The sequence below is a fragment of the Cyanistes caeruleus genome, chromosome 13 (genome assembly GCF_971803275.1).
Source record: "Cyanistes caeruleus chromosome 13, bCyaCae1.hap1.1, whole genome shotgun sequence".
NCBI classification, from domain to species: Eukaryota; Metazoa; Chordata; class Aves; order Passeriformes; family Paridae; genus Cyanistes; species Cyanistes caeruleus.
The window spans coordinates 4,087,243-4,101,806 of NC_141713.1; the positions used below are offsets into that span (position 1 = coordinate 4,087,243).

Here is a 14,564-nt window from a genome sequence, read left to right on the forward strand (position 1 = left end):
AATGTGAAATGCAGGTTTTATTTTTAGTCACCGTGCAGCAAAACAGAAAGCTCTGAAGAGGTGGCTTTGAATTGTACAGGTCACTATTCACTCCTGTCCCCTGGCAGGCTCAGCACATGTGCAATTCCATGCTAACCTGGACACTTTCCTCCTTTGTGTGGCTGTATTGAGTGCCCAAGCACTTGAGAACTCACGTGTATAATCGATACACTAACAAAAGGGAACATATAAATAACAGGAAGAGTCTGACTTGAACTGACACTGCGGGGATCACAGTGAGGGCTAATGCCTCATCCTTTACTCATGCTACTGCTGGGGAGGACAAAAACACACACCAGACTGAGTTAAGGACTAACATCAGATTTCCCAGCATTTTCCAAGCACTGTGGTTCAAGGCAGAAATCCTCCTCTGAATACCTGTGGTGCAATATCCAGGAGCTGCTTCTTTACCTGCTCTTTGGTTTAGTTGCTGTTTGCTTCTCCTGTCCTTAATTTTAAAAGGGGATTAATGTCTCCCCTGGAAGAATCTAACTGAGGCAGCTCAGCAGAGACTCACCAGCTTGAGGCTGAGCATCAGCAATTATTGGTACCTCTGGCACAGGCAGCTTTGTCTCTTCAGCGAGGTGTGGCAGGATGAACACCGGATACCTGAAACTGCTGGGAGAAGCCTGCGTTGTCTGGGCTAGGTTGGTGTGATGTGGAATCTGTTTGTCTTGCTGTGAGGCTCTGTGGGCCTGCAGGCACCCAGAAGCAGCTGCAGAGGGGAGCAGGGTGGCACCCAGCTGTGGAGGAGATGGGGCAAACCCACCCAACCTTCCCTCCCCGCAGGCTCCATCCTCGGCTGGCCCAGGCTGTCAGAAATCAGCTGTGACTGTGGTGTGGTGAAGGGTCACAATGGCTTAATGGCCATGCAGGACAGTGCAAACTGCTCCAAAAAGTATTGTTACCTGGCAAAATCAGAAGGTTAAGGTTTGGTGCTGAAAGCTTTGTGTTGCAAGAGTACACAGTCTTCTCCTGACACTGTCCTGGTGCTGACCAGGTGAGCTGGAGTGGTGACCTGCCAGAGGGTGGAGCACAGGGGACCGCGGATCAGCACATTGCACAAAGCATAACACACAGCAAAGCCTTTTCTGCATCTCTCATGCCACTGAAGGTGAGTTTCTGAGGCTCTGGAACAAAAAAGTAGAGATGTTTTGTTTTGTTGTTTTGTTGGTTTTGGTTTTTTTTTTTTTTTTTTTTGGTGAAAATGCTTGTTTTCCATGTAATATCCACTCCTGCTTGAGTAGCAGGAAGGTAAAAAGAAAGATCTTTGTTGAGAGCCATAGTAAGGCAGGATGAGAGATGAAATATCCATCTGCAGTGGAATAACCATAAGAGCGTTGATGCAGCATTTCTTTGGGGAAAATTGGGGAGATTTTTTTCTAGCTATAGTCTTGTTTCTCTTCATGAGAGGCTGTTTCGGATCAGAGCAGAGCACCCTTTTCCCTGGCTTTTTCATACTGATCATGTGTGGTCAGCAATGGCCCTCCATGTTCTTCCAAGTTTTTATCTGGCATAGGAATTCCTTTCTTCTTCATGGAATTTTGGTATTCCTGGAATTAAAACAAACAAACAAAATCCACCCAACAAAACCCAAAAAGAAATGAATTAAACCAATTGAAACTTTACTATTTTGCAGAGCCATCACTCTGATCAGAAACTGAGATCCTGCTTTGTGCTCCTCCAGTGTGGAAATCTGTCAGGTAAATAGAAATCACCTCGTAAAAGCCTTTAAACAGCTCTGGTTTATATTTTAATTGAGGAACAGAACATTTTAAGCACTTTTATTGGGTGGCGCCTGCTGAATGACAGATGTCTGCAGCGGAGTAATGCTGAGCACACTTTCATAAAACAGAGAACTCCTTGCTTAAAACATTTACAATTAAAGGCTTGATTGAATAACAATGAGTTCTGTGCATGGAGCTCATTTCTGCACTTGTTTGTGCACCTGAAGCAGGCTGTGATCATTCTGTAGGTTGGATACGAGGTGCCAGTTGCTTTGTTCAGTGACCAAACAGTGCTCACGGGCACAGCTGGAAATGTGCCTTTGATTTTCCATCAGGATAGAGATAAGGTGCCCTGTGCTGCTGTGCTGCCAGACTTGCTAACACCCTTGTTTCAGCTGCTTTGGCTTTATTTTTTTGTTCCTTTTTTTTTTAAGCTACAGGTTAGTAAGTCTCCCAATTTGCCAAGAGCCAGAGATTTTAAAATGAACACTAATCCTTTGCAGCTGAGAAAGTCTTAACTAGCTTCTGCTTTACTTTTCCACCTAGATCCTGTGACCCCTATTACTGTAATACCCCAGAACATCACCTCTGGTCGTGCACTGAGCCTCACAGTATCTGATGGAAGTTAGACTTGCATTAGTATTATTTTTCTCTGTTATATATATGGAGAACTGAAGCACAGCCAGGTCAAGTGACTCACCCAAAGGTGCTCTTTGAAAAGGGGTCCTAGTGCTGTACACACGTGCCCAGTCTTTGGCTGGTATTTAAAATTTAGCCTTTTGGTCGCAGAAATGGCTTCAAGCAAGCCCCAAACACCCACCAGCAGACCAGATGACACGGCACAAACCACAACCTTTTGCTCAAAGCCAGCTGAGAGACTGAAGTGAGGAAGGATTTTGAGTTTCATCCCTGCTGAACTGAGGAAGATGGCATGTGAGCTGACATCACTGCAGATCTGGGAAGGCACGGAAAATCCTAACGGAGAGAACCTGGACTTTGGAAAAACAGCCTCACTTTTCTCAAAAGAAAAGATGAATCCACAGAGTGGATCTTGCCACAGCAGAAGGAACATGTGTCATGGGAACAGCAGAGGCAAAATGTGTCATGGGAAAATCTTGATGGATTCAGCCCAGGACGCGAATATGCAAATTGAGACCAAATTAAATGCAATTGAGCAAGATAACACATATCCCAGCAATGAAGAAAGCTCACAGCACACTCATAAAAAAAGATGGAGTTTAAATCCAAGGGGAGGGGGGGAGGGGGGGGCCTGAGGATATCTAAGCAGTCCCCAGTGACAAAATTTTAGCAGGAATATGAAAGTTTCTCAAAAAAGGGGTCAGGAAATTGTTGCAGGAATCAAACAAGGAGTAACTGAAGTGTAAGGGCCCTTTACAGAACCCAGTGGAAGAGGTGTAACCTGCCCCCCAACACAGCAACGAAGCACAGGTACTAAATAATAATATTTTTCTGCTATTAAAAAGTCATCCTGTAGTAGCTCACTTCTGGGATGCTGTATATTTTTTCACTTCCTGACCTGCTCTGCTGAAACAGGGATTTTCAAGAGTTGTTGGTTTCCATCTCCAAAGTAGCTCAATTTCAGTTCCAGGGGAAAATAAACTCTCAACTAGCCTCATTTGTAAAATCTTTGAAGATGTGGGAATGTCCTCTGGCTGTTAAGGAGAGGGAGTGTGATTCAGAGACTGGTACAGATATATAAAGGGGTTCAATATTTAATTAAACATAATCTTCCTTGTGGCACTGAGCTCTTTCAGGAATAAAAATCCTTGGGTTTTATTACACTATTCTCCAATATGTGACAACACAAAACCTTTTGCAGGGCCATGCTGGCCCAGCACCTGCCTTCCCTGTAGCAGCACTTGCTGCCCTGCTGCTGCCAAGAGAACATTTTGGAAGCTAATAACTTTCTACTTTTACACGAAAAATCCATCTCCTGGGATGTCAGATCGCTCTGACACATCTCCCTGGTGCCTGGAAACTATGGATGCAGTCCCCACACCCATGGGGTGAGGAACCCACGGCACTGCTCAGCACCACAGCCTGCCCTGCTCCGCCCTTAGAACCAAACACACATTTTTCAGCTTGAAAAAACGGTATAGAAGAGAGGAAAAAAAAAAAAAAAAAAAAGATGTTTTTGGGTAGTTATTTTCTACAGAGAACAGGTGCCCTGATCCTGCACCCACGGCTGAGCTCAGCATGAGCAAAGGAGTTATGCTGGAAGAGTGTGCTGACAGAGGCTCTGAGGATCTGGCTTTGCAAAGGGTCAAGACAATCTCACTTAGGGCACAACTCTGTTAGTTTTGTTCTGGTTTTCTTTTTCTTTTTTCTTTTCTTTTCTTTTTTTTTTTTTATATAAAAGGAAAAGGACAGCATTAGCTCTTTTCTTTTCTGGAAGTGATATTCTGCTCTGCGTGAGAAATGAGAGCAAGTCAGTTTAAAGGGAAAGGGTGCAATGCATCAGGCACAAGCCTAAATAATACCAAGGTCTGCTGCTGCCTGGCCCAATTTTGTTTTTACATACGTAAAATGACTTCTAAAAGCATGGAGCTTTATTTCACCAACTTCTGCCTTCCGCTGTTAACCATTCATAGCTGCCACCTACTCAACAATGACAATGAAAAGAAATAATCTTTTCAGTAGAGGAAAGGTAATTATTAAGCAGGATGTATACTGCTCCGAAAAGCTACCGGGGTTTTCTAATGATAAATCCAGTCCCCACAAGCCCCTGATTGAGTGGGATGTGCTCTTTCAGCCTTGTGGGTGGGCTAGGAGCGATCCTTTGCATCCTGGCACAATGGCCTTGGCTGGAGCATTCGCATTCCTGGAAGTGCCCTGCTGGGAACCATCAGGGTTTCAAGAAGAGGCAGCCAGGGCTGGGGACAAAGCACAGCGGTGTCCAAGTGAATCTTCCCAGGGATGCTGGGATGTGAAGCACTCCTGGGTTTCTTCGACAACGACAACACGAGTCCCTGCGCTGTATTCCCCAGGCTTTCTCCGAGACGTCTACCAGCTACACCCTTCCTCCCCGCCTGCAATTAGCACTTCCAGTGCTGCAAAGGGAGATGAGATTCGCTCTCGCTGTCCTCCTTCAGAACTCGCTCACACCTTCCCCACTGGGTGGGAACATGTGCTGCGGGTTAGGAAATATTCTCATTGTGGAATTGCATTTGCAGCAATCCTACCCCCCGCCTACTGTTTGCTTCTGACTATCAGGCGAGCAGGTGAAGGCGAGAGCTCAGACACGGCTTCAGCCAAGCCTCAAATCCCCGGGACTCTCTTCATCCCCCCGGGAGTCTCTTCATCCCCCCGGGAGTCTCTTCATCCCCCCGGGGTCTCTTCATCCCCCTGGAACGGTGTGTGCACCAATTGGGCCCAGTTTGTTTCATCCAGGGTAACTGGAGCTGGGTAAGTGCCTGCAATTTTGGAAGAGTGGGGTGAGGAGAGAAGTGGGAGTGTGTGACCGCTGACCTTAATTAGAGGAGATAAAAATGTCGAAACATGATTCCTAAGAAAACCAAGGAAGGCCTCTATTGTCGAGTGTTTCCACATGGATGCCACTGAGAAGAGGTCAAGTGCTTTCTATATACTTTAAGTAAACAGCAGATTGTGAGTTCACAGTCTGGACTGGATTTGAGCAGCCTCTGTCTTTTGCAAGATCATAATTGAGTCCTATGTACTTAAGATTTGATATCCACTGACATTATTACTTGACAGTGCCAGGAAATACAGCAGTGATTAAGAGTTATAAAGTTTGCAAGTAGAACGGCCCTATGTCACAGATGGCTCACCCTGTGCTAGAATTATCTCAGGCTCCTGCTCTGAAGGAGCAGCAAGAGGGGACTTTTGTAAAAAAGAGCCTGTGCTGTTGGCTTTCTGTGATAAAGACATGCCTCCTCATATCATCATTGTCACATAAAAATGCACAAAGCCTGCAAAATTAAATCTGCTAAATGAGCAGTGGGTTATATGTCAGGAACAGAGTGCTCCGAATCAGGCAGTTTATTTACATGCTACTGGGAAGCACATCAAGCCAAGTTAAAATGTTATGCGTAAAATTCTTCTGTTCATCTTGCAGCTACCCAGACTGAAGGTTAAGAAGACTGAATGTGGTGGGTTTGTCCCAAAACGAGCTCTATTTCCTTACCTGGAGGTGGGGTGACACCGAAATCAGAAATGACAGCTGTATTTCATATCTGCAGGTTCAGCTCTACCATCACTGCCAGCAGTTATGGCATTACCAGCAGCTTTCTTTGCAAGAGCTCAGCATCTCTTCCATACCCTGGAGACTCCTTGCCCATATTAAAGGTCTTGTTTACAGGCAGGGAAACTGAGTCAAAGAGCACTGATCCAAGTCCCTAGAAATCAGTGGCAGACCATCCAGAGTCCCAGCAGATCTAACGACTTCTCCAGCTATTAGAAGCAGGAAGAAAGGGCAGGAGCGCTCTTAGGGGTATAATTGAAAACAGATGAATCCCTGGAAATCTTCCTGTCCATTCAGTGAGCTTAATTTGATGATTTCTAATAGTCAGGACCCAAATTATTTAGTGTGCACTTCTGGGAGGACAGAATGAGGTATGTAACTTGGGAAGCTCAGTCCTGGATAGTCCCTTTGGAAGTGAAGCTGTAAAGCTTTATATACACCTGAAGCAAAAAGACTTTTTTTTCCCTGTCTGCATCTGCCTGTGAAAAGGAAAACGAAAAGGCAGCCCATTTGTAGATGTTTTCTTGCTGTAACTCTGAATTGGAAATATCTGTCCTTGATTAAAGTGGGAAATGCAATTGCACAGGTCATTAATTATTACTGATAAACTGAAATAGTGATGGAGCCAAATAAGAATCTCCTGCCACTACGATGGGATTCTGGAAATAAAGACAGACCTGGGTGCCTGCAGCCTATTTGCATTTCCTTTCTGAAGTGCTGAGTCTCCAAGCCCTGCACGCACTGTCTGTAGGTGCAGATCCAGAGACCTGAACTTTTATCTGCACAGACGGCAAAAAGCAGCAGCTCACGGTGCTGGTGACACGTGAGCAGTCCCAATTATGGCTCCCTCCACATGACATCAGTATGCAGTGGAGGATCTCACTTTTTTTCCGCCAGAGGCAAATGAATACATTATCCAGCAGCGAGGCGTGGGGCAGGCGGCTGCGTAACTCTGGGGTGATTTGGATTCCACGCTCGCGTGGGGGTGTGAGCCAACCTCAGAAGTCATTTTCACTGATGCTGACACATAAGGCTTCCCTCAGAGACCTGTCTATCAAACTGCAACATGCTATGCAGAAAAATTAGATTACTCATGCTACAGTAAAGAAGGAGAAGATTACAGTGATGAAAAAAAAAATAAAATAAAAAAGGGCTTCAAAATATAACAGCTATTTATTAAATTAATGAAAATCCTAAGAATAGCAAAGTATCCTATAGACTTAGTAAAATAAATTCTTTAAAATTTATTTTACCTCTCGCAACTCATTTCAAGGAGAGCTAGGTGGAAAGACCCTATTAATTCAAATGGTGCCTCTGGAAAAACCACCACTTTATCATGATTGTCACACTACTGTACTTGTGAAATATCATTTTAAATAGTCATTATGATTTTGCTGCTGGTTTTGCTGCAGTCAGCAGCAGGATTTCCTTTGGCTTTGGTAAAAGCAGGATCAGGCCCCCTTGCTCTCTTTCTCTCTCTATGAATTGCAAATGGGTTGTTCACGTGTCAGCTCAGAAACCAGGCAAAGTTCACTGTGCTCAGTTCAAAGCAGCAAGATGAAGCTCAGGGCATTTCCTTCACAGTATTTGCTGAGTTCCTCAGGTCTACAAACGTGTTAAAGTGGTTTAATATGAAATCCGTAAAACAAACATTATGCAGCCGTGTTTGAATGCTTGTCCAATAAAATCCCATTTTTTTTGGAAAAAAAATACAAAGTAGTAAAACATACTTAGTAAAGAAAAGAAAAGGCTATGTGAAGTTTAGTAAAATCCTATAAATCGGGATGCTGGGTAGCTTCAGGAAGGGTGATTTAAAATAAATCTGCAGAAGAACACACAAACAGAGACAGACACAGAGTCCATAGCTGGAAATGGATCTGGACCAGTGCCAAGGTTAGAACATCCCAGACAGCACTGCAGGACTGGTTTTACAATATCAGATAATGGAAAGGTTTGGCCAAATGCTGATTTTTCTTCTCTAGTAATAACAAACCTGTGCTGGGGCTTCTGCAGTATTTTCTCCTTGAGTTATTCCTCAGGAATGCTATTAGGGAAAGCTAATTGAGAGGTTTAACTCCACTTGCCCACGTTATGGCTGCACTTCCTGCAGCTGCAAATTCTATTTTACTTCTCCTTACCCTTTTCTGAGGAGCCAGTTTTTGTGTATTGGTTTGACTTGTGGAGTAGCTCCAGACACGGGGTTTACTTTCTTATCTTCAGTGTCTCTTCCAAATATTTCTTCCCAGAGATGAGTTTTGGTTCCCATCCAAGCCCAAAGAGGAGAATCACTCCTGTGGCCCTTCCTCTTGCACAGCCTCACTGGAGCTCACAGCCTGGGGACCAGAGCAAAGAAGAGATTCAGGATTCCCATTCCCATTCCCCCCTTCACCCTGCTGAGGAGTTTTTTGGGGCTTTGGCTTCTTGATACAGACAGGTGATTTCAACATGACCACACAGAGGGGAAGCACGTGGAATCATAGGCCTCTTTAAAATAGTCAGGAGCAAATATGATCAGATCTGGTTCTTGATCTCATTACTGTCTGAAAGATTTGGCTGGCATTTTTAAATGCCATGATTTATGTTCTTCACCTTAAGACAGCCCTCGGTGGTGTAAACTGAGTAACTATTATTCTCCAGGGCAACTCTACAGAATCTGATTGGAGAATTTTCACAACACTGTGTCTATAAGAAAATATTAACATGGATTAAGACAAGTTGATAGATTTTAAACCAGGCTATTCAATGAGAAGGAGTGAGAATAAATCAAATAACTTTGCCTAACTACAGAAAGTATTTGTAAAGCCCTGTAAGGTTTCCATTTCCTAAAGCCACCTGCCATCTCAAATGCCCCTAATCAGTCACAGATGCTGAATACCAACCTGCTAACCCTACGGCTTTGAGAGAAAATATTGCACTTTGTAAACTCATTCTTGGGTATTTCCTTAATTTTTCTTAAACTAAACTTTCATCCCTTATTTTCCACTTAAATGTAATGAGTTAAATCAACTCTGACATTTTGGCCTGCTTAACCTTACAGTTCTGTTTAGCTGCTTTCCTCTCTACTTGAAAAGCCTGAAGACCTCAGGTTTGGGGTGTTTTTAGATTTTTTTTTTTTTTTTAAATCATTATAGTATTTTTTTTTTCACTCCACATCTCATGATCACCCTCCTGGTGTTGAGAAATTCTATTTAATGCAGGGTTATGACTGTTCCTCTAATCCACTGCCAATGTAAAAATGAATGTTTTTCTGTTCTTATGGTTATCCCCACAATGAAGATGTACCAAAAACACTGAGCTTTTCTGAAGTACTGTGGAAACATTTATCAACCTGAAAAATAATTATAAAAAGAACCCCAAAAACACATGACCAAAGAAGTCCATTCCTGAAGAAATAAGAAAAGTTTTAGAGGCTTCATATATCACCCAATGGAATCAAAGCAAAGAATTTCATCAATTAGGGAAGGTACCAAAACAGGTCCTGGTGCCAAACACGGTTAGAGGCCATTCAGCCGTACTGGGGGATGGATGTCTTGGCTCTGGAAGGAGCCATTATTCCACTTCAGCTCGTGAGGACAGGCTGGGAGTGGGAGTTGTAATGGAGGTAGGAAGCAGGCTGGATTTTATTAGTCTTCCATCATCTTTAAGAGACCCCTAAGCAGATCAGGTTTCAGCCTCTCCCTCCACTCCCGTGTCAGTCGTTGGTTCTGTTTTTGCTGGAGGATAAGTTTCATTATATTAATAAGCAGCACAAGTGGTTCCAATTGTGGAAGAACCACTCTGAGCTGTCAGAAATGATCAGAGGAGAAGTTTCAGCCTTTCCATGATCACAGCCTCTTCTTCTGGTGCCTCAACTCAGCACTTCCCCTGCACACTTCACATTTTTAGCAGCCACGACAACAATAAAAGGTACCTCTACATTTCAGCTAGGGGAGGTTATTTTAAGGAATTTTATTCCCTGATCATGGTAGTACATCAGTGCTCAGAAACCAGATGCTAATGGGAATAATTGGGCTAACATCCAATCTACTGGCTGGGAGACTAGATCTAGACATGCACTTAAATGAAACTATACATCTTCAGTCTCTTACTGCAGTCAAATTCCAAACACAAATCTTTAATCATGACACTAAGCCAGTAAGTTTGCATTTCTTATTACTCATGATGAGATAGTGAGAAAAACTCACAGCAAAACACTCCAAAAGCTGGGACAGTTGGATCCCTATCTGAGAGTGATCCATTAATGCTCACCAGCAGTAACACTCAGAATTTGTCTCCCTCACATCATCCACTTTAAGGAATGGGTTTTAGCTAGACAAAATAATTAAGAATCCTTACAAGGGTGGAAATATTACTAGATTAATTGAGCAGATAGAAAAATGAGGCACAGAAGGTTTTAAATACATCTGAGTTCAACAAGCAAGCCAGTAAAGAGGAGAAGGTTAGGGTTAAGGTTAGGGTGGGCTCCAACCACTAGCAGAAAGCAGGAAGACAAGGACCCATGGAACAGGAACACATCAATCCTCATGCTGTGCCCACTGAAGCTGCTGGGATTTGTGCAGGAATAGATCTCCAGCAGCACCCACCCCCCCAGGATGCAGGACTGGGGTTTGGGTTCCTGGATTTACCACCCAAGGACTGAGAACTGCACTTCCTCCCGAGAGGTTCCCACATCGCCCTGAGAGGAACTGAGCGAAGTTTAGCTTTCAAATTAGACTCACCCAGGACTAGTCACTGAAATCTCATTTGTATTACGGAACTGAAAAAAAAAAAAAAGAGGGGAGAAATGTAAAAGGAAATCTTTGTAGCCAGGACTACCTGTGTCTCCCACAGTAGGAGACACAGGAATACTGTTTCATGTCATGGAGATGTAGTTAAAATGCAGACGGCATATCCTTGTTCTCAGAATCTGAGAGGTGTGGTTTGTGCATGTGGACAAGCCATCGTGCCTCCCTTTGATCTATCACTTGATGTAGAGGAAGGCTTTTATGTGTTAGTCCCATATAATGGATAATTTAGTCTGAAACCATTATGAAAAGTATTACATTTTGGGTACATATGCTTCAATTATTCTTAAAAGTACACAGGAATATTTTATGACATGCACACAGATTTCAAGTTAAAATTAAAAAAGAAAGAAATAAACCCAGAATTTTTGTTTACCATCCAAACAGATTTGTTTTTCTGAGGCAAGTCTGCATGCATCTTAAAAAATTCTGCCATTTTATGATTTTTTTTTTATGGTAGGTTATAAACAATATACTTGAATGTAATATCAATATGCTTGAATGTAATACAGAAAGTGACAGAACCATCATTCATTAAGATTACCAGTGGTCAAAGAATCATAGAATGGTTTGGGTTGGAAGGAACCTTACAGATCATGTATTTCCAACCCCCTGCCATGGGCATGGACACCTTCCAGGCTGCTGTCCCAGGTTGCTCCAAGCCCTGTCCAACCTGGCCTTGGACACTTCCAGGGATCCAAGGGCAGCCACAGCCCTCAGTGCACCCTGTGCCAGGGCCTCAGCAGCCTCACAGGGAAGAATTTCTTCCCAATATCCAATCTAACCCTGAATTCTAACAGCAGTGGCACTGATGGCCTCCTGCAGGTGCCTGTGTGCCCGTTTCCCTATTTCTACATGAAGCATCCTCAAATAAGACACGTGTTTTTCAATCAGGAAAATCATCTTAGCTTGTAATTGCATTCCTTCTGTTTCCTTCTACTGAATAAAATGATGGCTGTGGCCCTCACACATCAGCAGTGCCCAGGCTGAGCTGACCCAACCTGTCCCCAGCCCCTCTGCCGAACTTACCTGGGATGAAAGGCTGGAATGACAGGCACAGAGTGGAATGACAGGCACAGAGTGCCAGAGCTGGCACAGAGGCTTCTTCTGCAGGCATCTTGCTGGCTGTTTTAAGGTCTTCTGCCTCTAAGTGGCACCACACTGGGTGATTGAACACTTGCTGGAATCTGTTCTACCTTTTATTGTAATGATTTCTTACAGAGCTCTGACTTTACAAACCCTGAACTTTCAGGAGTACTGCCTGGATGTCAGAGCCCTTTTGTCAGAAAGACCAGAGCCTTCTGGAGTGATGGGCCCGGTACTACAAAATCCCTTTGGAAAGCCACAACTCTTAACCCTTCACTGGGAAAGACTGAACACGAGGTTTTTGAGAAGGCTGTCACATCCCTGGGATTTGTAATGGCAGGGATGCAAAACACAGCCAGGCAGAGCTTCCACTGGTGTGAGCTGCCAGAGGGTTACACTCAGTTGTACCCGTCCCTGACCTGCCTTACAGTTTTGTATTTGCTTAAATTAATTAAGCCCAGACTATCTCGTATGCAGCTTCTGTTCAGAAAGCAGGAAAAAATTTGGGAGGGGGAAGAAGGTGTCCCAGAATGGAGGATTCCAACCTACAAACACACACACTTAGTCTGGAGGTCCTGAAACTGCTGAAGCAAACTTCAAAGTTGCTGAAGCACTCCTCAAAGCAGCCATCCAGCACAAGAGACATTGTACTTTTTAAATCAGAATAAAGAAATCTCCTCTCAGTGCCATAAAGGGCCCATAATGCTAGATATTAGATATTTAACCATCTACCATGAAATCTGCCTTTGCTTACTACCTTATGATCCTCACACATTTTGCAGAATTTGAGGCTCTTTGCCCTCCTTTAAAATGCAGCGAGGTTTTCCCATCCCTACATCATAAAACAAAATCCACAGCCCAAACTCTGCAGCTCACAGCAACAGCAACCAAGCTACACAACGCCAGAAAACCATTAACACTTTAGGAGGACGAGAAAAAAGTACACAAAGAGGAAAGTTTTTCTGTGTTTGAGGGAAGGTTGTCAGGACAGTAATATAGTACAGTGAGTATTGAAGACTGGGAGATTTATTTGCCAATTCTGTGTATGATTTATTTAGATTAATTGCTCTGTATCAATATGTAAAAATCCAATAAATATAACTCCCTATACAAAGGGTTGCTCCAATCCCAATGTTACAGTGGAGAGTTTTGGCAGAAAGTCAGGATGTGCATTAAAAACACACTTTTTGAGACGTCTAATAAATAAAAGCTCTGAAATATAGTTTCCCACTGAGAAAGGCATTTTAAATCATTTTGATAAAGAACTTAAATTAGGCCTTAAAAGGAGGGGGAAGCTCGATCCCTGTAACTAATTATTTATAGCTATTTTGAATATAAGACTCCAAGAAAACTGGTATCCATCCCCCATTTTCTACCACAATAAGTGGGAAAGAAAAAGCCAGTTTCAACTCCTCCCCAGTCAAATTAAAAGTGTTAGAAGGGGGAAGAGTAAAACAAAATATGAAACAGGCACTTGAACGAGGAAATTTCACCTTTCTGCCAAAATAAAAGATGTGGACAAGGGATGGGTCTTCAGTTCTCTGCTTTACTCAAGGGAACTGGACTGTTAACTCATTCCAACATCCCAAAGAAGAGAAAGGATATAACAAATATATTATATTTGTTAAACACTAGCAGGAATATTTTTAGAAGGAAATAAACATCTGAATAGCCCCAGTCTCTCTGAAAGTCAAAGCAATTTAGAGACTGCACAGCAGTTGGAATTACTGGGGACTTTGGCTTCTAAGTCACTTTGGTGCTTCTGGGTCTGTTACCCAAGAGCATGGCTGGCGTCCTGCCTTGGAGGATTTACAGTCTGAGGACCTGCTACCACTCCCAGCAGGAGCTGTGGGGCTGGAGAAGTGTTGGTGTGGGAGTGGCTGGGGCTGGATCCAGTGCTGGATCTCACTCCGAGCAGCTCCAGTTTGGAAGGCAGGAGGCCTGGGAAGGCTGAGGGATGAGAGACTAATGCTCAAAAGCACAGTGCCCGTGCTGGAGTTTCCTGCTGTTGTGGTTGTACCTGTCAGGCTTCCCACCGAGGTTACTGAGCTATTAATCTCCGACAGAAAGCAGAATCGCCCTCCCATTCTCAGCAGATTGATTCTCCCCGAGCTCCCTTCTCTTGCCGAGCATGGGCTTCTCCCAAGACTCTGCAAAAGGAGTTGTTCATTCTCCTCTGCTCCATCAGGAGTGTTTCCCTCTGAGCCTGAGCTCATTCCTCTCTTCAAATCTGGCATTCACACCTGTTTTGTTGAAGGGCTCAGTGAGGTTTTGTACAGAACTTGCAGACCCAGGAGGTCACTAGGAGGGGGAATTTTGATAAAGAAGAGAAATGTGTGCCTTGGGAAAAAAGGGAGAGGCTCTTTGGATCCAGAGTTTAACAGAGCCTATATCTGGTCTGGCTGTGTGGCCAGAACTTCATGGGAGACACAAACACACCTTTCATTGAGGAGGACCAAGGCTTTTAGTGCCTTCCAAAGCCCACTTTGATGCCAGATGAGACTTCCAGACCTCTCTGCCAGCTTATAGTCCTCAAGAACCACCACCAGAGCATCCAGACAAGTCCTCTGAGGTCAGAAATGGCTGAAGAGCTCAACCACAGAGCATCAGTGCCCAGTCTTTATATCCAAAGCCAGCACAGAAATATGTGGCCAGGTTTTCAAAAGAACTCAACAGCTTGAGGGCTTTGTTGAGCGTCTGTCTGTA

General features: G+C 43.8%; 2 protein-coding genes across 24 annotated transcripts in view; one reads left to right on the plus strand and one right to left on the minus strand.

The window, feature by feature from the left end:
• The window catches only part of LOC111934013 (uncharacterized), a 42,617-nt gene extending 38,702 nt beyond the window's left edge, over positions 1-3,915 (plus strand). The window contains exons 3-5 of one of the 2 annotated variants that reach the window (XR_015276016.1): positions 1,040-1,153; positions 1,679-1,742; positions 2,313-3,915. Coding sequence is in view for 1 of the 2 variants with exons in the window: in XM_086849767.1 (XP_086705893.1) it covers positions 1,040-1,153; positions 1,679-1,742; positions 2,556-2,653 (276 nt within the window). In the remaining variant the exon portion in view is untranslated. The remainder of the gene's footprint in view (positions 1-1,039; positions 1,154-1,678; positions 1,743-2,312) is intronic. The other variant, XM_086849767.1, reaches the window with a different exon arrangement.
• Positions 1-14,564, minus strand: part of LOC111934012 (uncharacterized) — a 411,068-nt gene that overhangs the window by 35,597 nt on the left and 360,907 nt on the right. For 6 of the 22 annotated variants that reach the window (XR_015276003.1, XR_015276006.1, XR_015275999.1 and 3 more), the window contains 3 exons: positions 10,707-10,744; positions 8,127-8,321; positions 948-1,169 (listed from right to left, as the gene is read on the minus strand). Coding sequence is in view for 3 of the 22 variants with exons in the window: in XM_086849762.1 (XP_086705888.1) it covers positions 948-1,057; positions 8,127-8,254 (238 nt within the window). In the remaining 19 variants the exon portion in view is untranslated. Of the gene's footprint in view, positions 1-947; positions 1,170-8,126; positions 8,322-10,706; positions 10,745-11,801; positions 14,273-14,564 lie in introns of those variants that run through there. The other 16 variants (XR_015276008.1, XR_015276005.1, XR_015276000.1 and 13 more) reach the window with 8 other exon arrangements.